The sequence below is a fragment of the Notamacropus eugenii genome, chromosome 4 (assembly GCF_028372415.1).
Source record: "Notamacropus eugenii isolate mMacEug1 chromosome 4, mMacEug1.pri_v2, whole genome shotgun sequence".
NCBI lineage: Eukaryota > Metazoa > Chordata > Mammalia > Diprotodontia > Macropodidae > Notamacropus > Notamacropus eugenii.
In genome coordinates this window covers 449,800,565-449,824,481 of record NC_092875.1, presented here as the reverse complement: position 1 = coordinate 449,824,481, position 23,917 = coordinate 449,800,565, and the positions used below count along the sequence as shown (strand labels likewise).

The following is a 23,917-nucleotide window of genomic DNA, read 5'->3' as shown; positions in this document are numbered from 1 at the left end:
AAGGGAGACTGTGAGAGAACGCTGCAGTGATAGGTTCAGATCAGACTGCGGAGGCCAACAATTGCATGAAGATTTTATGCTTGTAGTCAGCAATTATAGGGAACAGGTGACTTGATCACAGTAATTAGAAAGAGTACGTAAGTTTAAAGAATGTGTTGGAGATAAGAGAGTCTGTAGAGAGGAAAACCAGTTAGGAGGGTTTTGTAGTTTTCCAGTGAGAAGTGATGAAAGGCTTGAACTAGGAAGGTAGCTATGGGAATGGAAATGGGCAAGGTGAAGGGGCTGTGGAAGATAGTGCTTCAAGTCTGGGTCCTTGGGCAGTATGAAATGGTGGCACTGTTAAAAGAAAGAGCAAAGTCAGGGTAGCAGTATGCCTTTCCTTGATGATGTTGCATTCAGCTTTGCAAGAACTATAATTTTGCCTACAAACATGAATTTAACTGCTTACTTTAAATGAATACATTCCAAATGAATTATTCTTGTCCAGTGACTAATGAGTTTTTATACTAGTGGAGGTCCCCAAAACCACACCCATACTGACATCAGTCAGCACCTTATTGAAACCATAGGATAAGACAGAGAAATTATTGCTAAATCAAAGTAGGACTCACATGTAGCCTTCAGGGAGATGAGTAAGTGAGTCGATGGGATTGGTTTCATTGTGGGCCCGAGCAGTGACGACAGAAAGCGTGAGCCACACTATCATGATGCAGTATCTATGATGACCACAAGCAAATAAGCCATCATAAAACCAAGCTTCAGTTTATGTACCAGCATTAGTTGCAGAGGGTGAACAGAGCAAACAGAGAGAAAAATTCCCTGGAAAACTCCACAAGACCATCCAGACAAAATGAACGTATGATTTGATGCTTGTTGATCTCAGAGTAAAGGAGAGGACAGGAAAGGTGGCAAAAGAGACTTGTTTGGTTTGCTCTTTCCAGCTGTGTCCAACTCTTTGTGACACCTTTTGGGTTTGTTTTTGTTTTGTTTTTTTGGTGAAGATTCTGGAGTGATTTAACCATTTCCTTCTCCAGCTCACTTTACAAGTAAGGAAATGGAGACCAACTGTTAAATGACTTGCTCAGGGTCACATAGCTAATAAGAGACTGAGGATGGATTTGAACTTAGGTCTTCCTGACTGATAAAAGATATACTGCTGTGTGTAATTTGTGATTTTGTGTGTAATTTGTGATTAACCACAAATGAAAGAGCCCAAACATATGTTATGAATCTACAAGAGGAGTACTTTTTCCAAGAAAAGTTGGGAAATGCATAACATCACTGAATAACATCACTGAAAAAACCAAAAAGCCCCTGACTCAGTCAATACATGAGAAACAAGTGATTAATAAATAGTATGTGAGTTATTTCAGAATCACCTCTGAGTGTGCAGGCAGACTATTGACTAGTTATTGCAAATTTAAAAATCAAGGATAAATATTTGAACTCTTCATGGAACCAAAATAATTAAAGTAATTAAAACATCTCAAGCCCAACTTATTTAGAATGTTGACTCTACAAAATACAGAATGGATTAAGATATCCCCTCTTCCTTATCAACATTTCTTAGAGAAATTTAATCGACCCCAAATAGCCACCACAAAATGAAAGACGATAGTTCAGAAACCATTAACTGGCAAATGCTTTAACTGTTTGTCAAGTAGAAAGACATAGTAGGCAAAGGGAAACACCAATTTAGCATAAAAGTTCATTTGTATAGGTTTACCAAGAAAAATAGTAAATATTAGCAGATAGTAAATAGTAGCACCTCAGATAACAATGCGTGCTATGGAAGGGAAAAGAAGCATGAAGAAGACTTGGCATAAAACCCAAATCCCTCAAACATTTATGGGAGCTGAAAGGGAGACAAAAAACAGAGATGGTTTGCTAGCATTTTTGTGTTCTATAAATTCTCATGCTTGATGACAACAGAGTCACTCCCTTGGATTCTAGTATCCCAGTATGTAGTATGAAGAAATAGAAATGACACGTAAGAAGATGAAATTGGGTAGTGTGGCCAGACTTGCTCAAACACACACAGAAGAAATATACTCTGAAAACAAACTATTTTAAAGGCACTTCAGGAATTGATTTTTTTAAAGTTTATTTCGTAGAGAAAGATTCTAAAATGATGGAAAAGATTAACATTATTACCCCCTTCCAGCCACCATGTCAAAAGGAGTAGTTAAGAAGGCATCTGCAGCTGCCAGCCTACAACCCATCCACCTCCCTGCTCATCTCTATAAGATCTCAGAGTCAGGAAGGAAGAGGTGTGATTGTGTACAAGTTACATAAGCTCTCTTAGCTTCAGTGTCTTCATCTGTGCAATGGAGACACTGACCTCACAGGGTTATTGTGAGGTATCAGAGTTTATCTTTAAAACAAATATAACAATTATAATAATTATCATTAATTATATTGTCATGGTTGATTATTGTATATATTAAATTGTTATTAATATATTGATTTTAATTACTGTTATTAATGATAATGATGATAGAAGCCAGTACTTACATAGCATTTACAGTGTGCCAGGCACTGTGCTATGTGCTTCACGGTTATTCTCATTTGACCCTTATAACAGTCCTGGGAGGTGGGTTCTCTTATTATCCCCATTTTACAAATGACAAAACTGAGGCACAAGTAAGTGTCTGAGGCCAGATTTGAACTCAGATCTTCCTGACTTCAGGTGTAGCACTCTGTGCACTATGGAGCTACCTAGATACTTCAAACATGTATATGTATATATTATTCATTATCACTGTATGAGTATATTCTGAATACTCTGATTGGAAATTAAGACAGCAGGCTTTCAGAGATGATATTCTGCAATTGAACACATCTTCATAATCACTTTACATTTCACTGAAATAGGGAGAATATAAGATTTCGTTATTTTATTTTTTAAAATCACAAAACTATTTTTATCGTGGTAGAAAAAATAGGCTTCAAGGTTGTTCTCTAGACATATTTATAAATATCTGACAGATATAGCCATAGTGGTAACTTTGCTTAGTGGTCCTCCAAATAAGTAAATACCAAGTGAAATGAAAAGCTGAACAGTGGGCTCATCAGAGGTGTTTTGCTTGTCAGGGCCATATGAGGATCTTTTGCACAGAGTTTAGATGGAAGAAAGATTCCTTATAGATGAGGTTTTCCAAGTGTTCTTGATGAGATGGTGATTATCATGTAGGGTCCTCGAATGTCATAGGACCTTGCCAGTGAAACCTAAGACCACTCACAGGAGATTAGTTTGACCATCTACACAGGAAAGACAAATAGGATGAAGAGTGCTTATTGTCCAGGCTTACATGCCATGAAATTAGGTGGGAAACTCCTTGAATTCATCTGTTATTCTATATATATACATATATGCCCATCTCTATATCTCTATATATAGATGTATCTATATCTATATCTATCTATCTATCTATCTATCTATCTATCTATCTATCTATCTATATCTCTCTCTATATATATATGTATATATATCTCTGGGACAGACACTATGCATGAGCAATAAACTGGGCCTAACATTTGATATAGAGCAAAGAGTGAATGATCAGAGAAATGATAATACTAATAGCTAATATTTATGTGGCATTTTAAGATTTGTGAAACACTTTGCATGTCATCTCTTTTGAGGCTCACAACAATGCTCTGGGCTCGGTGCTATTATTATATCCCTTTTACAGATGAGGAAATTGAGGTGAGAGTGATTTTCCCCAGGCTCACAAAGCCAGGCAGGATTTGAACTTGGGTCTTTCTCATTCCATGTCCAGTACCCTTTCCACTCCACCACCATCTCAATGTAAATTCACATTTAGCAGTAGCATAGCTCTTTCAGTGATAGCCAGGTGCTCTCCACCACAAACATCCTTTGTAAAACATGAGTATTCTTCTACTGATGCTCTAGGAACAGGTTGTGGACCTGGGTTTTCTTTGGTATAGGGAATTCTCAAATGAGGGAACTACTTGTACCAGTGCAGTTTATCACTGTCTCTGAAATCTTAGAGAGCTGCTGAGAGCCCTGGGAGGCTGTGCGGCTACCCAGCATCACAAGGGCAGCATGTGGCCAGAGAAAGGACTTGGACCCACATCTTCTTGAGAAGCTTTGCAGCTGGCTGTCTGTCCACTAAGCCACATGTGACCTCTATGATGATGCTGTATGGTTGCAAATATGGAACACTGTGATCTCAGGAGAATCAAACTTGCAGGTGACTGAGAAGGTAAAAGAAAGAGGATAGGGTATAAGTAGGTGCAGCATCTTTCCAGTGTTGAGTTGTTAGTCAGAAGAAGCATAAAGTGTATCAGTGGCACATGGGGCCTCTTAGATAGTAAGACTAAGGGGTAACAGATGAAAGGCCTCCAACACATGAATTGGGTCCTTTCTCTATGAGGTATTTCTAGAAGGACATGGATAAGAACCATACAGTTTGAGAAGGAAGATATGGATAGGTTGTGATCTGTGCCAGATGAAGGTGTGTCTAAATTAAGATCATATATCCATTAATTATTGAAGAAAATTCAAAGACAGCAGAAGCCTTTTTCCATATTGGATTCCCACCCCCGGCCCCCACAGGCCTAACTTCCTTAATCATCTTTACAACTTCTAGTCTTGGAGAGTTGCTTGGGACATTGAGCAATTAAATGACTTGTCCAGGGTTTGTTACAGATGAGACATAAACCCTGACTCTAAGCCCAGAGAGCTGTCTATGCACAGTGCCAGACTATCTCTCATTTATTTTCTTATTGTCAATAAAATAACAGTTTTGATTGGCCTCAATTCCTATTGATTTTGTGGGAACATTCAAAGCAGTATTTAACTTTTGTTTGGTAACATTTTAGTGAGAGCATTGAATCAGCACTGAAGTCAAGATGCTCTGGGTTCAGTTCTGCTTATGACGCATACTGGCTGTGTGAGCCTGGGCAAGTCATTTGCTTTCTTATTGCTCCAAGCAACTCTCTAAGACTATGAATTTCATGGCAAGTGCTGATCTGCTTTGTAAAGGGAATTCCACACTGCTTAGCTGTCTAGATACCTGAAACCACAGGGTAGAATAAGCCAGACCAAAACAACAGAAATCCCAAACCCAAAGAAATCACCTTGGGTCATTTGGATCAGCTCATGGAAGGTAGTGGTGGTATTGTGGATGGAGCCTTCTCACTGGAGTTAGAGGACCAGGGTTCAGATATTGCCTTCTCAGATCTGTCATTTAACCTCTCTAGACCTGAGTTTCCTCATCTGTAAAATGCAGAGGTAATTAGACTCTGAGGACTTTTCTAACTCTAAATCTATGTCCTTTTGATCCCTGTATGGGAAAACATCACTATCTTGCAGACTCTTAGGCAATTACTGCCAAACACTATTTCAACCAGGTTATATTTTTCAACTAAAAATATAAATCGTATATGATCATTCATTGACATCTCTCCGCATGTTAATAATGACTTAAAGTACTGTATAATTGAAGTTTAATATAGATTCTATGGCATATAATTATTAGAATAATTAAAAACTTCAGTTAAATCTTCATCTTCAAGAAATTCATGATTTCCCTTTGGGTGGCTTCTGATAAAGTATGTTTGCTACTAACTCTGAATTCTTGTTTTAGTGGAAGAAGACATTGGAGTCATCATGATTCCAGTCGTGAGGCTGCATGGAACCTATGGCAATGTGACAGCTGGTTTCGTCTCTCAGAGCATTTCTGCCCTTCCTGGTGTGGATTACAGTGTTCATGGTAACTTGGTCATCTTTCACCATGGAGAGAACCTCAGCTTTATAAATGTCTCTATCATAGATGATCATGAAAGGTAATGGAGCTAATAACTAGTCATTAGATTAGTTATTTAGATAGATATTAATTAGATAATAGTTAAATATTCAGATGTTTAATCCTGTGTTGTGTCTAGCCCAGAAACTCACTGAATTTTAGAGTTGGAAAAGTCTTAGCGTCCGTCTTGTCCACCCAATATCTGACAAGAATCTTCTTCACAAAGTAGCAAGTTGCCAGCAGTCATTTATTAAGTGACTACTATGTGCTAGCCCCTGTGCTAAGCACTGGTGATAGAAAGAGCCCTACTCTTGAGGAGCTCCCAGACTAATGGAGAAAATAAGTGAATGACTCTGTACAGCATGAAGGAGGATCCAGATAGGCCTCTTGCAGAAGCCTTCCTCTTAAGACTTAAAATGAGGGAGAACCCACTACCTCTTGAAGCAGTCCATTTCACTTTTGGAGAGCTCTCATTATTTCGATAGTTTGTCCTTATCTCAAGCCCAAATTTTGTCTTTTTAACATCTCCCCATGGTTCCTCATTCTACCTAATGCTAACTATCACATTCCCTCCAAACTACTTCTTCATCAGAGAGGAGTGGGTGTCACACAGGTCCCTTTTGTCAAAACTGAATTGTGGAAAGCATATTCACTGACTGAGAAACAGTGTGTTACATGGCTGGTGAATGAAAAACATGAGAAACTGAGTTGAAAATTGTGCAGTCGAAGTTGCCTGTATAACTCTCCTAGAATTAGAGCGGATCGCTCTGGGTGTGCCTTTTCTCCTTCAGACTTTTAGAAGTCTGGTCAGAATATGGAACAGCCCCTTCCTGTTCACTGCCTCAGTGCACAAGCAATTAAAGACAGAGGAGGGAAACGCTAGTAGTGATTCCTAGGCGTTCATGTGGGTGTGGATAACTCAGGCTGTTAGATGAGCGCCCCCTTTACTGCTTGGTGTGTGTGCTGTGCACTGAATATGTATGATCAGTTTGGAAAACGATGAGTTATTTGGGTTTTAGCAGCATTCTAATGTGTTTAGACTCAGAGAACTGCTCCTTCTCGCCATACAGTGAGTTTGAGGAGCAGTTTGAAGTCCTGCTGACGGGAGCCGCTGGAGGAGCGGTGCTTGGGCACCACCTAGTGAGCCGAATCACCATTGCTCAGAGCGACGCCCCCTACGGACGTGTGCGATTTCTCAACCAAAGCACAATCACTGTTGCTAACCCCAGCTCAGCCCTGCTTTTGTCCTTGGTGCTGCAGAGGGCTGGAGGACTCCTGGGCGAGATTAAGGTAGAGTTTTCCCTTCCAAAACTGGAGGTGAGACACCAAAGAGAAAAAGGGCTCGTCCGGGGATTCTTGCTTGGTATGAGTTAGAAGATGAAATGGTAGGAAGTTTTGTCAGCTCTATACAGATTATGATGACATCAAGGATTATTTCCCATAAACAGCTCTTGGGAAGCTGAGTTCATTTTATATTATATTTCCTTAAGGATCTTCAGAAGAAGGACAGTTTGGTTGTCTTATAAAATAACATGGTTCAAAGGTGAGAAATGTATATATATATATACACAATATTACTTTCTTGCTTGGTAGATCTTTAAAGATTGTGCCATATGAAGTATTTTTATTGTGTGTTTTGATGTTGTTGCTGTCTTCTGAATTTTTCCATTTCTTGCCCTTTAATGACCTAATGAACAATGTATTTATGTTGTTTTAGATCAGATATAATTTCATTGGAATGCAGAATTCCTGGTGAGGGGTTCCAATACATATTGGCAGAACTGCCCTTAAAACTTATTCTTAGAAAGTTGGCTAGGAAATCAAAAGTTTACGTCAAGTCAATGAAAAGAATTTAATAGGACCTCCTATGCACCAGGCACTGTGGTGAGAATTGGGGATGCAAGGGAAGGAAAAAAAAAACACCAGTCCTTGAATTCAAGGAGCTCTATCTAATGGGGGAGGCAGTATACCAACAACTATTTACGGAGTAGCTATATATAAGATATATTGGAGATAATGAAGAAAAGAAAAGTAGTGGTGTGGGGGATTCAGAAAGGCTTTTTGTGGAAGGTGGAAGGGAAATCAAGAAGTGGAGTTGAGAAGGAGAGCATGCATAGGGGACATCCAGTGAAAATGTTCAAAGTCTGGAGATAGCATGCCTTGTTTGAGGAACCACAGGAGGCCAGTGTCATTGGAGCATAGGAATGCAGAGGGGAGTAGGTTGGTAAGAACAAAAACAGGATTTTATATTTGATCCTGGAGTAGTAGGGAACACTGGAATTCAGTGAATGGGGATGACATGGTCAGATCTGCAGCTTTAGGAAGATAAATTGGAGCTGAGTGGAGGATAGGCTAGAGTGGGAAAAAACTTGAGGCAGGGAGACAAGTTGTTGCAGTCATGTAAGCATGGTGTAATGAGGGTCTCCACCAGGTGGTTCCAGTGTCAGAGGAGAGAAGTGTATGGGTAAGATATTACGAAGATAAAAAGCAAAGGACTTAACTACTGATTGCATACGAGGGAGTGAGAGAGAGGAAGGAGCCAAAGATGACACATTAAACTTTGGTGACTGAGAGGATGGTGGTGCTCCCGACAGCAGGGAAGTTAGGAAGAGAGGAGGGTTTGGAAGTGGGGAGAGAGAATTAGTTCTGTTTTGGACGTGGTGAATTTAAGAAGCTAGCGAGACATTTAGTTTTAGATGTCCTGTTGGTAGCTGGAAATTCAAGACTTGAATTCAGGAGTGAGGTTAGCCCTGACAAATAGATCTGAGAATCATCTTCATAGAGTTAATAATTGAATCCAGGGCGACTGATGAGATCACCAAGCAAAATAGTATAGCAGGAGAAGAGGGGCCAGGATAGAGCCTTGAGACATTCATATTATTGGACGTGACCTAGATGAAGATCCAGCAAAGGAGACAGAGAAAGAGAGATCATACAGGTAGGAGGAGAAGCAGGAGACAGCAGTGTCACAAAAACCTAGAAAAAAGCAGTAGAAAGGTAGTAGAGTAGTTAGCACTTTGGACTTAGAATCTGAATGACCAGGGCTCAAATCTGACCTCATACACTTATTACTTGTGTGACCCTGGGCAAGTCATTTAACCAAACTCAGCCTTCGTTCCCCTATCTGTAAAATGAATATAATAATAGCACCTACTTCCAGGGTGGATGTTAGAATAAAATGAGATATCATATGTAAAGCACTTGAAGTACTATATATTATTAAGTACTGTATATTATTATTATTAAGATTATCAATGAGGAAAGGGTAATTAACAGTGTCAAAGGCTACAAAGAGATAAAAAAGGATGAAAACTGAGAACAGGCCATTAGATTTGCAGTTAAGAGATCATTAGTTATTTCAGAAAGCTGTTTCAGTTGAATGAAGCCAGTCTCCAGAGTTCAGAAAAAAGGGAGAGGCAAGGAAGTAGAGGCACTTATTGTAGACACCCTTCTCAAAGAGTATAGCCATGGAAGGATGAATAGATGTAGGATAACAGCTGGTTAGCATGGACAGATCAAGTGAGGGTTTTGTGAAGATGGAGCAGACAAGGGTATGTTATAGCTACTAGGGAAGCAGCCAGTAGAAAGGGATGGATTGAAAATTGATGAATTATTAGGAATGATAAAGGGGTCAACCTACTAGAGAAAACAGGATGGAATAGGATCTCTTGTGCATGTCAGGTGTTTGCTGTGGCCAGGAGTAGGGTCACCTTTTTTCATAAGACGTAAAGGAGGAGATATTGGTAAAAGGCATCTGAATGATATAAACTGAGGAAAGGAGATGAAGGAGCTCTTGGTGAATAAACTCAGTTTTTTCAGTGAAATGTGAGGTCATCAGCTAAGAGGGTTGGGGTAGGGGGAGCCATGATGGGTTTGAGGAAGGACGAAAATGTTTGGAAAAGCTGCTTTGGTGAATGAGAGAGTGAATCAGATAGAAGAAATGTAAAAGAACTGCCTATCTGCATTGAAGACCCACTTGAAATTATAGTTTGTATTTGACCCAGTCAGTCTAATTTCATTACTTTGTCCAGCTCGATTTAGCAGTATGTGAGTAGGCTTTGGACGGTGGGAATAATCAAAGACTGAGGCTTGACAGGGGGGCAAAAGACACAGGAGAAGAGGACAGCATAGAACTGAACTGGTTCACCAAGGGGTCAGGAATGGCAAAGGAGGAGAATGTAGCCAATGAATAGTCAGTGACCTGGAAAAATATTAAAGAGCAGAGAGATTAGAGATCATGGGGATGATGAACAGGATCAGGAGTTTCAAGAAACAAGCAGTAGAATGATAGATAACAGTTTATGATCACATAAGGAAATTTCAGAATTCATGACCATGCAAGTGTAACCCTTGTAGGTCATAGCAAGATAAATGGTAATTTGCCCATCTCACACCGCCTACATTTCTTAGAGGCAGGTTTTCGATAAAGATCTTCCTACCTCCTCGGTCAGTATCTGTCCATTATGCTACAATACTTGGTATAAACATTAACCCACAAATTTGATATATCAATAGAAGAGGAATATTTAATTTTATGTTTTATGCAATTTTGTGTTTAATTGTGAAAGCCTTTATTTACATTTTTCTTTATACTCTGAAAAATGTTTTAATAGTAGAAAATGAGCATTCTTGAATTACATGATTTATGTGAGCAATTTTCATTGTTATTTTTGACAAAAAATATAAATATGGATATTTTAAATCATTTTAAAATTAAATAAGTAGAAATTTCTTAGACTATTCCTAAAATAATATCTGTTCTTTTAAAAAAGCCTTTTTGGGGAAAAATCAGTATTCTGTATTTTGTGCATGAACCTTTCAGATAGATTTATTATTTAAATTATTCTAATTCTAAGGATTTCTGCTTAGAGAGAAATTCCGAAGGGACAGAAATACATACTGCCTTTGAGAAATCTCTCTCACGTGCAGGGCATCTCTAAACACAATTTATAGTTGTCCCAAACAAAATGCAAAATTTCACAGTAAGATAAAGCAGTATCAAAATTCAAGTAACAGTTTGATTCACACAGAACAATGGTCTCAATTTTTTATACATCTAGGAGAGATACTTTCCTAAACCGTTTTGAACCAGTCTCTCTAAGGATTTTTTTTTCCTTGATCAAAGATGAGTTCGGGAGATACTTCAATTACTTTGAATTAAACAAAGATATCTTCTTTCCTTTGATCAAACCATTGCCTTAATCAGGGGATAGGCAAACAGATTATTGATGTTAAATGGAAAAATCAAGAGGGTCTTCCCCACACCATCTTGGGTCACCACCTTTAATTCCATCTTCAGGGAAAACAGAGTTTCTCTCTTACCTCAATTATTGAAATGAGTTAGGATTTGAAAAGGATGTTAAAGGACACTGACAGAGTTTCCTATTCAGGGATACCTAGAACTTCAGACTAAAGTACTCTCCTAATATTAACTTATAATATTTAACCTGAAGAGAGAAAAGGGGTAGGTGAGTGGGTTAATATACTTCTACAGCCTGCATTTAAAACTGACAGCTCAGCAAACAAATCTGACAGATTACTTCGATATTCAGAAAGACCTGAGATTTCATCAGTGTGACTCTCTCTCCTTCACTGGGTATAGATGACAGCCTCTTCATACTTTCTCTTGTGTGATTCTCACCCGTATTTTTCCTTAAACCCATTTTAGAGCAACTATACAATTCGCTACAAGTTTTAATCCTGTTCTTTTGGTAACTCTTTGTGAGGTATCAATATGGTGCTCATTTGTCCATTCATTGCTTCTTCGTCTCCCTATATGATTCTGTTTCTATTTGTATGTTATCCTTTCTTTGGTTTGCTATGCTATTTCTTGTGTGTAAGTTATTAATATTAACGTACTTTGAGCCATTGCTACTACAGAAGTTTCTATTACCTTTTTTATTAATTTGTAATTTTGCAATCCTGCAGATTGATTGGAACATATTAGGACCTAATTCACAAGAAATTTTACCACCACTGAACGATGACATTGATGAACCTGTGAGTGGATCCTTCTCTTTTGGCGATGGAGAAGGTGGATTAAGAACTATAACTGTGACCATCTTACCCCATGGAGACATTGAAGTCCAAGAAACCTTCATTGTGGAGCTTCATATTGTTAGAGGAGAAGCTGAATTAGACCGAAGGGCTAGAAATGTCTCCCTAATAGTAAGTTGGTCTTTTGTGGTTTCTTCTGTAAAATTCTAGTTTCATGGGGCCTTGGTTCTCTTGGTTCAACTTCCTGCTTTTAGAGATGATGAAAATGAGAGGTGATGTGAAATGGCCCATATTCATCAAGGTAGTAAATAAGTAACAGAGCTAGGTCCTCTCCAATTCAGGTGTACTTTCTACTGTATCATATTGTAGTGGGTTTATCAGAAAAGTTAGTGCAATATTGTACAACTGAAAAAATAAGTTAGTGATAAATCTTTAAAAATTGATACATTGTTAATATTTCTGTTGGGTAGAATCTGGTGAGTAATTCATGTTAGATATTATCTGTCAGGATATATTTGCCACTGAATACAGTGCCATTGAATACTGCTTTTAAAAGCTTCCAGAAAATTTGGTATCTGAGGTACTATATCTTATTTGTCTTTGTGTGTTCCTTCTGTGCCTAATACGTACCTTTCATGTTGGAGATACTCAATAAATTCAATTAAATTGAATACATTTCATATTAAATTTAATACTTATTGACTTAAATTGTACACATGAGTATTTGAGGGGAATTATCATTAAATAATCCTGAAAGTTTGGTTAATATGTTTCCATAATTAGTGCCCATGAGCACCTGCTTTGTCTACTCCCTCAAGTTGCACTTGTATTCGTGGGCAAGTTCCCTAAAGAATAGATGGCTGCTATACTCACAGGTTTTGAGGGTACTCTGAGGGTAAAGCCACTCAAACCGCTAGTGCTAAAGGGCTTGAGGTATTTTCTCTCCTCATGGAGCCCTCATGCTGCTCCTTCCCCGAGTGTGGGGTCCCTATTGGAATAATTGCTCAGCACAGCTCTCCCAGTCTTAATAATCATTGGCTAGGGCAAGTTGTCCTTTGCATCTTCTCCCTGCCAGCTCTTCTCCCTGTTGCCAGGAGTCATGCTCCTTGAAATTCTCAATTAACAGTCTCTCTCCGACAATGATATCCTAGAGAGCTTGTGTCTACTCCTTCCTTGAGATGGTGTCTTCTCCTTGGTCTATGGCTCTGCCATACGATTAGGGGATAAATAAAGGGGAGGGGGAAGAAAAAAAGTCCTCTCCCCTACTGCTATTTTCTGGTATAGACTCCGGGGTGCCATACACAAGGCTGCTTCTAGCCTGGACTGATTCAAATGTATAACCAATACCAAATTATTCTAGGTCTGGTAGACCTTACTATTTAAAGGTCTCCAGGGTCATGGCCCATTCTTCCCTAGCCAGTAGATAGACTTCCTTTCTAATTCAGTTAAGAAATTTGTGGCATTCATAAAAGGATCACTGGACCAGGCAGGTCCCTTTCTTCATACTTAGTTTAACACCTTGTTAACACCTATTACATTCTTAGCTTTCTGGGCTGAAGGGATGGTCTAAGACCAACCCATATAAACTAATCATAAGTTTCTTTTTTGGAAGGACAATTGATAGTTATTTCTAGTTTGAACCATTAACATCATGAAGGAGGTGATACATGTAGACGCACATTAACTTTATCTGGTGTGATACTCACTGTGGAGTATGGAAACCACTCTTTGGCATTGGAGGGCATTGCCTCTCATGTCATGAGAGGCAGTAGAGTTATGGTTGGCTTTTGAAGCAGATGGTCTATCTGGGATAAATATGGCATATAGAAAAATCATATTAGGCAACTTGATTATAAATCATGAAATCTTGAATTTTTTCCCTCATTATGGGGCTGTAGGCCCCACCCCCTGTGGGCTACAGAGCTTGCCTGTTGTAGAGGACAGACAGTATAACAGAGATGTCTGGAGATCTTTTGAGCAGAATATTAATTAGCCACTCACTATGTCTAATTCATGTTTCTCACCCTCTTTCTCTACCATCTCTTTCCTGAGGTTATTTTGAAAGAATGGTGAATTCCTTTACCTATTGATAGTGTTTTACTACTATAATTATTATGTAGGCTGTACAAATGTACTCTGTTTTGTTTGATGTTTTCTAGATACAAAAGTTTGGTGATCCAAATGGAATTGTTCAATTTGCTCCTGAATCTTTATCCAAGAAGAATTATGTAGAACCATCAATTTTGGAAGGACCACTTAGTATTACGTTTTTTGTCAAGCGAGTCCAAGGAGTTACAGGGAATATTACGGTATCATTAGTCTCATGTTGAGTTTTGCTAAATACAGTCATACTTCCATTAAGCCTCCTAGAAAAAGAATGGGGTATATTTATTAACTGTACAACATCCCATTTTTAAGTGAAACTGAAGTGGCAGAAATAACCTTGGGACGAAGGTAATAATCTGAAGATTAGTGTATCCTCCAATTCTGTTCCCCCACATTTCTGACCCTTTTAAAAAAACCATATTTGAAGTGTTTTCAAGTTACTTGGTTAGTATGACTTCTTAAAATTCTTTTTCATCACTTGGAGACCATTTGAATACACAATTTTAGGTCTTTTGTGTAGAGACACTCTGGGGGTTTGTTATGGTGCTGGTTGCTTAATGGTGGTCTTTCTGTAAATTAAAAAAAACAAAATGTATTTTTTTAAAAAAATAGAATTCTCTCTTAAACACACACCATTCTTTCTTTTCCCCAGTTATGTGTCGAACTCCATGCAAAGGAAGTATCTTTCCTAGCTGGAGCCAAAATTGCTTAGCACTAACAAAGAAATATTCAAGTGAGAGGGTTGGTCTATGATAGAATTAGACCTTGAAGGGGAACCTCAGAAGCTCTCTCTAGTCCAACTCCGCCTTTTTACAGAGCAAATTGTGGCACAGGGAGAGTAAGTGATTTATCAGCCAAAGGTTACATAGTAAGCATCAGAGTCAGGATATGAACCCGCACCCTCTGACTCAGTTCTTTCCAGTGGCCAACTGTGTGGCCTTTGTGGTCCCTTCCAACTCTAGTTCCATGAGCCTCTGAACTCTGGTTCTAAGTCCGATGTTTCCCTAATGAGAAGTCAAGGAAAGGGATATTTGAAGTCTAAATATTCCACTCTGTACTCAGTTGGAAAGTTATAACAGCTGCCCATCAGAGGAAGATTTAGTATTGTCAGCATATATGTCCATCAAATCATTCTGTTATTCACCTCCCAGTCTCAGACTTTAGTCTTTTGTTTATGGTTAGGTCCACTCTGATCTGCATTTTTAAGGGGGAAAAATTGGGCAGAAGGGTCAGGACCTGTGATTCCTTTCTTGTAGAAACTATTCCAGGGAGGAAACTTCCTATACCAATGCACGTCTCTTCAGTTCTGAAATTGATAGTCTTAGTGAGTTGCCTGAGACACTGGGAGATTCCTGTAAGATCCTATTGACTTAATTAATCATTCTAGACAGATTTTTGGGTCCCAGGGATGACTGTAACTACTTTTTCCTTCTGAGATGATTGGGGTATTTTATACTAGTTAAGAAAGGCAGTGACTATTCAGTGACCGTGATTTTGGGAAGCTAACTTGGCAGTGGCTTGTTGCATGCCTGATTCTCTCCATTTTCCACCATGCATTTTCCACTAAATATCTGCTTTTGAAGTGGTTAGAATAGTGTGTGACATGGTAAAATATTTGTACATGCCTGTTCAGTGCCTATGAATATTCTATCTAGAACAGTTCTCCAACAATTTTGGTCTCAGGATCCCTTTAAAAATGCTTGAGGAATCCATGAAGAGCAGTCATTTATGTGGATTACAATTATTGATGTTTACTGTATTAGAATGCAAAACATCTTAGTTTTATAACGAAAATAGTCTTGTCTTCATGGACCCCCTTAAAGGATTTCCAGGATCCCTGGACCACATTTTAAGGAGCTCCAATCTAGCAGAAAAGTCAACTCTTTTGTTTAGCAAAAAAAGATCCTAGCAAGTTTTATGCTTCGTTGTATTTTCTAGGGAGTTTCAATTCAATTTAGGATCTTGGGTTTCAGTCTCAAAAAACTTATATAGCTTATGTTGTAGTCATGTACCATACCATGAAACAAGCAGCTTTCCTATTTTTTGAAGAGTTGAGATTACATACTTAAGTTGAATTTTAAATATTCAAAGACAAAATTCTGGTCATAGTATTCTCAATTATATAAATTTTTCAGTGATTGTTTCAGTGATAACAGTTCAGAGAATACCAGCCAAAATTTTGCAAAATATCTTGATTCCTTACTTTGTAAGCACCTCCTAGTTACATACATCATTGTGGTCTATTAATGAAGTTTCTAAGTTGACATTTTAACATTGTTATGTTTCCACTTTCTTACATCATCAAATCTGAGTTTTTATTCAACAAACAGGTGAAAAAGTATACAATTCTAGATATAATATAAATTAGACAGCTAGTTGGTCATAAAGACAGTAGCCCTTCTGCTGCCCAATGTGTCCCTGGCTCAGATCCTACCTTGGCAGGAGGCCCCTCTTGCTCCCCCATCCTCACTGTCAGTGCCTTCGCTCTAAGATGACCTTCCTTTTACACGGAGCATATCCTTTATGCGCAGTTGTTTTCAGGTTGTCTCCCCCTTTAGGATGTGAATTCCTTGGGTTTTTTCTTGCCTATTTTTCTTATCCCAGCAATAGCACAGTAGCTGATTCATAGTAAGAACTTAATAAGTAGTTGTTATTATGTTGATATATTAATGATAATAGTTTATGCTTATCAAATGCAGCCACCTTGTGAGAAAGTGAATTTTCTATAACAGCCTTGTGAGGGAAGTAAAATACTATGCTATCCCATTTCACAGGTTAGAAAACAGAGGCTCAGAGTGGCGAAATTGTGTCATTGGTCACATAGTCAGCAAGTCCAGCAGCAAAGAACTGTACGGGCAGAATCTAACTTTCATTTAAAATGTCCCACAGTGTGTCCAGATAAATCAGTAAAGTGAACTCACAGAATTATTAAGGGGGAAAAAGGAATTAAAATTAAGTCTTCCTCTTTTGTGATCACATGTTCTGATTTTTCTTTTTTAAGTACAGTCTACCATCTGTAACATTTTCTGTAAACTGTAGGGGACAAGCTCATGGTAAAGTGTTAGGCAGCACGTTGTTTTGATTAAACTTTTTTATCGTCCTTGTTTTAGGTTTATTGGGAGCTAAGCAGTGAATTTGATGTCACCAGTGATTTCCTTGCCACAAGGGGATTTGTCATGATTGTTGATGGGGAGGCTGAAGCCAGCTTTGATATTCAGTTGCTGCCAGATGATGTTCCTGAAATAGATGAGGATTATGTAATACAACTGATTTCTGTGGATGGAGGAGCGGAACTGGATAAGGAAAAAAGCTTTACAAGCTTCACTGTCTCTGCAAATGATGACCCTCATGGAGTGTTTGCTTTGTATGCCCGTTGGCAATCTGTGGTGGTCGAGCAAAGCCTCAGGAGATATATCCAAGTTAATGTAACTCGGCTAGCTGGAACATTTGGAGACGTAGCTGTGGGGTACCGAATATCATCCAACTCTCCAGACCAGGCAATTGTGACCGAAAGAACAGAGGGGCATCTGATTATCAGAGACGGTACCAATTATAAAGTGGACACAGTGCCAATAATTAGTCAGGTCTGTAGTGTACTGCTCAGATTCCTTTGATTCCTAGAGTTCTGTCATGTCACCCAGCTAATGATCAGCTTAGTGTAATTTCCAAAGGGATAGATTTAATTACATAGAACACCACATAAAATTAATTAATTGTTTTGGTAAATTCCTACACTGTATTTTTTCAGCTGTAAAATGAAATGATCCTCTTTTGTATAGTCAGAGTCTATAGATTTCTTTTAATTGTTGTTGAATTTGACATTCTTTTCATGAGATAATTCAGAACAAATTCTTTTAAAGGTAGAGGTCACTAAGTTATTTGTAATTCAGTTTGCATATGAATTTTCACAATATATTTGTAACCATATTTTGGACACCTCTTTAAAAAAAAACTGACTTTTTCTTTATCAGTTCTACATAATCTGTGGCTGAAAAGCTTATGCAAAAATTATGTAGAAGGTCAAAATGGCAACCAGCAACAGTGAATGTTAGGGGTAAAGTACTCCCTGCCCAGAGTTTCATTTTGATTGGTACCCCACATATCCTTGAGTATTTTTATGTCTTTCTTCCTTTATTTGTCCTTCTTCTATCTTGAGCCCCTGGGAACAACCTTAGAAATTTTCTTTTCATTTAATACCCATCATATTTTTTGATGATTATATTTTTTTAAAAAAAGAATGGCATTAACAAAAACAATACTAATAATTACTACAAAATATTTAAAATTGTTTCTTACTTAGTTGTCTAGTTAGATATAGTACTGATCTTTTATAGCACAAAAAGGTGAGCAAATAGAATTTGGATAGTCTCTATCAGAGAAACCACTCTCCCTTTCATTGTGTGTGTGATTTGGGATGGAATAAGCCACATTACCTGCTTCTCTCTCTGGTAATTGTCTCCTTCACTTTTGCTTATTTTGTGTCTGTATGTGCGCTGAAAGGAGACCTTTTTGTGTTGTTTTTCTTCTGTAGAGGTATTACTTGAGTAGATAGACCAGATAATAATAGATAATAATAGATGCATTGTTTAGTTATATTCATTGGGCTTGAGTACTGGAGCTTTGGGTTCTCAAACACTGTTTTGAGAAGGAAACTCTGTGCATGGCATTTTGGCCCCAGAATTACAGGGAAATAAATCCCATGATGTTTGCACATCATCAAACCCTACAGTAAAACCCTAGCTTCTTTTGTTTTCAGCCCTTCTAGACCTTTCTGAAGCTACGTGGGTAGAAATTGGTCCAGAGTTATGAAGTCACAGAGGTAGAGAAGAGACTTTAGGGACCTGGTACAATATGGTATAGTGGAAAGCATGCTGGATTGGAAGTCAGAAGACCTAGGTTGAAGCCCAGCTCTCTCAGGTGCTGCCTGTATGACTTTGGGAAGGTCACTATACCTTTCTGGGTTTCTGTCTTCTCATCAGTAAAAAGAAGGGCTTGGTCTTCTGGGAGAAAGTTGTGGGACATGGAGCTGGAGAAGTGATAGAGTGTGATAAGCTGAATACAAGGGGAAAGGAAATTGTGAAGGTTCTTTGGAGAACTTTGGATTAGTTAAAAAGGTCAGAGATTGAATTTTGTGAAAAGAAATTTAGAAAATGAAAAAATAAACTGAAGGAGAAAAAAGTAAAAAATGAGAAAAGATAATTGACAAGAAGGGCCAAAGGAGAAAGTAGTTGCTAAGGCGGTAAGAAAAGGTAAAATTTTGAGAAGGGAAAGGATAGTCTAATTACTTTTGAGGGGTAGGAAAGGAAGTTGGATGTGGCTGTCAAATCATTAAAAGGTGATACAAGGGTATAAAATAGGGATTCTTAACTTTTTTTGTATGTTTTAGACTCTTTCGGCAGTCTGGGGAAGCCTATGGACCCTTTTTTCAGAATAATGTTTTTAATTTTATTCTTTGAATATTCTTAATGTCTAGAGACAAAATATGACACTCTCAGCTAAAGGGCTGCTTATTCGTAATTGGGAAATACTTAATAAAATAAAATACTGTATCACATAAATAATGTTAATTTGTGGTTTTTAGTGTTTCTTTTTGAGTTTGAAACCACTGATCCAAAGGATACGAAGGGAGGTGGAGAGGTTGATCATTGATTGTCCCCTATTCTCCTACATGGCCAGTCCATCTTTCTGGTCATATCTCTGATGACAACATTTAACAGCTTCTGTTCCTCATTTGTGATGTATTGCAGTATAATCATGTACAACAGGCACCTTTCTTTGACCTTTAGGTGATCTTCAACTTCAAGTCATCAGATAGTCGAATATTCCATAAACTCAGACAGACCAAGAACAGAAAACAGAAAAAACAGACTGAAAAATAGAAAGGAAATATATGTTTAATACAAGTGCTTTTTGAGAATAAAACCTGGTAGTAAATCTAATATTATGTCAGTTACTGTAGAATTTTTTTAAAAACTATTTCAAATAAAAATTGTTCTTTTAAAGATGTTTCTTCTCCTGGGCATGAATTTCACTCTGGAACTATTAAATGTAATCCACGTTGGTGGACAGTTCTATGGAATGCCAAAAGTGCTAGAAGAAGCAAAGTCAACTCTTATTGCTCTACCTGAAGAAGCTGCCAATTCTGAGGTAACAGGACTTGCTTATAGAGCTGAAGAAAACACAAGCGGGCAGTGTTCCTCCTTCCTGTGTTCCCAGGAAGAGCTGTCTCTGTGCTTGTTTAATTTTTATAGAAGTGTGTGTATGTGCACATACACATGTGCATACGTCTGCATTTGTGCATTTATGTTTGTGCATCAATTCACAGCTCTCCCTAGGAATCCATGTTCAGAGATGTGTGTGTGTGTATGCGCGTGTGTGAGTGCGTGTGAGTGCGTGTGTGAGTGTGTGTGTGAGTGTGTGTGTGAGTGTGTGTGTGAGTGCGTGTGTGAGTGCGTGTGAGTGCGTGAAGTGCCCTCGCTTTGCATAAGAAAAGGCTTGTAGAACTTCCATTGATATTTTAGTACTAATTCCATTGATGATGATGGTGATGCCGTTGCTGATAACTGACACTTATATAGTGCCTGCTGTGTGCCAGGCACTGCATTAAAAACTCTACAGTTGTTATCTTATCTGCTCTTCACGACAACTCTGGGAGGTAGGTGCTATTATTATTTCCATTTTATATGTGAAGAAACCGAGGCAAACAGAGGTCGAATGAGTTGCCCAGGGTCACACAGCTAGTGTCTGAGGCCAGATTTGAACTCAAGTTTTCCTTACTCTAGGCCCAGAACTCTATCTGCTGTACCAACTAAATTTCTTCTTCTACATATTAATTTTTATCAATATACATTTAAAGTGTAATGTAGACATCTATGAATAAATTGTATTAAAATAGATTTTTACTGTTAACATTAAATAGCAGATTTTTCGAGGTAAGTTAAAGGCTGTATGTTGGCTATTTGAGTAGAAAGTTAGTTTATGTAACAACAACTTACAGAATAGAATATTGATATTTTAATAAACAACTGCTCAAATAATAATTTTGCTTCATTGTTCCAAATACTCTTTTCTTCAATCTCTCATTACATTACCCTCCCCCACTCTCTCAACTAAGGATCTTGTCTCTTAGTTTATTGAAAAAATTGAGGGCACTTATCGTATGTCCCTTCTTTTACTCTTTTATTTATTTGAAGCTAGGAAAGTAGATTTATTTAAGTAATTGGAAGGGGATATATGATACTGTGGTGCAAATATTCTGTTATTTTTAGTTTTTAACATTCACTTCCACAGCATTTTGAGTTCCAAATTTTCTCCCTATCTCTCCCCTCTCCCCATCCCAAGGTGCCTTGCATTCTGATTATCACTTCCTTCAATCTGTCTTCCCTTCTATTACCCCACCCTCCTTCTCTTATCCCCTTTCCTTCTGTTTTCCTATAGGGCAAGATAGATTTTTATACCCCATTGACTATATTTTATTTCCCAGTTGCATGTAAAAACAACCTCCAACATTGGTTCTTAAAACCAAGAGTTTCACACTCTCTCCCCTCCTCCTTTCCCACTCACCTGCACCGAGAAGGCAGGCAGTTTGACACAGGCCACACATGCACTCCACAACAGTCATGTTGTAAAAAACAATAACTATATTTCCCTGCATCCTATCCTACCCCCCATTTATTCTGTTCTCTCCTTTGACCCTGTCCCTCTGCAAAAGTGTTTACTTCTAATTATCCCCTCTTCCCTTTTGCCCTCCTTTCTATCATCCCCCATCGCCATCCTATTCCTGCTTACTTTCCTGTAGGGTAAGATAGATTTCCATGCCCAACTGAGTGTGCATGTTATTCCCTCCTTAAGCCTGATCTGATGAGAGTAAGCTTCACTCATTTTCTTTCACCTCCTCCCTTCCCCTCCACTGTAAAAGCTTTTTCATGCCTCTTTTATATGAAATAATTTACCCCATGCTAATGTTCCCTTTCTTCTTCTCCCCATATATTCCTCTCTCATAATTTTATTTTTTAGATATCCCTTCATATTCAGCTCACCCTGTGCACACTCTCTCTCTCTCTCTCTCTCTCTCTGTATGTATATATGTGTGTGTGTGTATGTGTGTCTGTCTATCTATTTATCTACCTATGTGTGTGTGTATAGATATGTATGTATATATGTATATATACATATATGTATATATATATACCCTCCAACTACCATGCTAAGAAAGGTTTCGAGTTATAAATGTCATTTTCCATGTGGAAATATAAACAGGTCAACTTTAGTAAGTCCCTTATGTTTTGTTTTTCTCATTTTACCTTTTCATGCTTCTCTTGAGTCTTGTATTTGAAAATCAGTTTTTTTTTTATTCATCTCTGGTCTTTTCATCAAGAATGTTTGAAAGTCCTCTATCTCAGAGTGAAATTTCTTTTTACCCTGAAGGATTATATTCATTTTTGCTGGGTAGGTGATTCTTGGTTTTAATCTTAGCTCCTTTGACCTCTGGAATATGATGTTCCATAAGGTATTCAAATGATCCCTTAATGCAGAAGCTGCTAAATCTTGCGTTATCCTGATTGTGTTTCCTCAATACTTGAATTGTTTCTTTATGGCTGCTTGTAGTATTTTCTTCTTGACTTCGGAACTCTGGAATTTATAATATTCCTAGAAGTTTTCCTTTTGAGATCTCTTTCAGGAGGTGATTGGTGAATTCTTTCAATTTCTATTTTACCTTCTGTTTCTAGAATATCAGGGCACTTTTCCTTGATAATTTCATGAAAGATGATGGTTAGGCTCTTTTTTTTTTTTGGATCATGGCTTTTAGTTAGTCCAGTAATTTTAAAATTATCTCTTCTGACTCTGTTTTCCAGGTCAGTTGTTTTTCCAAAGATATTTCACATTGTCTATTTTTTCATTCCTTTGGTTTTGTTTTATAATTTCTTTATTGCTCATAGAGTCATTAGTTTCCATTTGTTCCATTCTAATTTCTAAGGAGTTATTTTTTTCACTGAGCTTTTGGACCCCCTTTTCCATTTGCTCAGTTCTGCTTTTGAAGGCATTATTCTCCTGATTCCTTCTTTGCTGCCACAAGCTCCTCGTCACCCTAGGATTGTGACCCGGATCAAAGCATGGGCAAAGCAAGAGAATCCTGCTTCAGTGCCAGCAAAGAGATCTCTGCAATCCCACTTTGATCAGCCCCTTGATTCCCTACTGGCCGTGGGCCAGTAGTTTCAGAAGTAGCCACCCCTGCTACCTCTTTCCCAGCCACTGCCCCAGGGCTAAAGCCAGACCACCTTGCTCCTTTCTCACCTAGGTGTGACACACCTTTCTTTCTAAGTTGTCTTTGTCATTTATGAGTTAAGTCTAGACACTGCCACAGCTGCCAATGATTCAGTTGCCTGCGACCTGCTCTGAATTTGCCTGGGCCCAGTAATGTGCTGGTGTGGCCCATGTTGTACTATGATCTTCTCTCACACTTGTGCAACAGACCTTTCCTGTTGATCTTCCAGGTTGTCTTGGGCTGGAAATTTGTTTCATTGTGTCATTTTGTGCGATCTGTTGCTCTTGATTTGTTTAGAGTCATTTTTTACAAGTATTTGGAGGGGTTTGGGGCAGAGTTCAAGCAAGCCCCTGCTTTTATTCTGCCATCTTGACTCTGTCCCCACTTCCTTACTCTTTATCTCAAAACCAAAATCACTTCATATCATCCTCTCTGAGATCATCTTCTTTTTGCCAAGTCCAACCATTTTATCACGGACAGGGACTACTGTGCTTCTCAGTGTTGGATCAATCAACTTGAAGAAGACGTTAAAGCATCTTGGCCCAAGAGAGAAACTAACAAGATCAAAGAGGAAAATTATTTTCTTCATATTGAAATAACATTGTTGTACTTTGAATGCTCACAGTGCCTTTATTTTAGTTGACCCAGTGTAGGAATATTTCACCAAGCCCAATCTGTCTCTCTGGGATGCCCCAAGTTTCATTACCCTATGGCACTGTCAAGTGTCCGTGTGTAGTGGAACACCTCCTGCCAGGTGTAGTTCAGGGAATGAGTC

General features: G+C 38.3%; 1 protein-coding gene across 3 annotated transcripts in view; it reads left to right on the top strand.

Moving 5' to 3' along the window:
* Positions 1-23,917, top strand: part of ADGRV1 (adhesion G protein-coupled receptor V1) — a 751,592-nt gene that overhangs the window by 220,740 nt on the left and 506,935 nt on the right. For 2 of the 3 annotated variants that reach the window (XM_072606174.1, XM_072606176.1), the window contains exons 66-71: positions 5,616-5,814; positions 6,845-7,064; positions 11,703-11,942; positions 13,931-14,080; positions 16,988-17,461; positions 19,881-20,024. In XM_072606174.1, coding sequence (XP_072462275.1) covers positions 5,616-5,814; positions 6,845-7,064; positions 11,703-11,942; positions 13,931-14,080; positions 16,988-17,461; positions 19,881-20,024 — 1,427 coding nt within the window. The remainder of the gene's footprint in view (positions 1-5,615; positions 5,815-6,844; positions 7,065-11,702; positions 11,943-13,930; positions 14,081-16,987; positions 17,462-19,880; positions 20,025-23,917) is intronic. The other variant, XM_072606175.1, reaches the window with a different exon arrangement.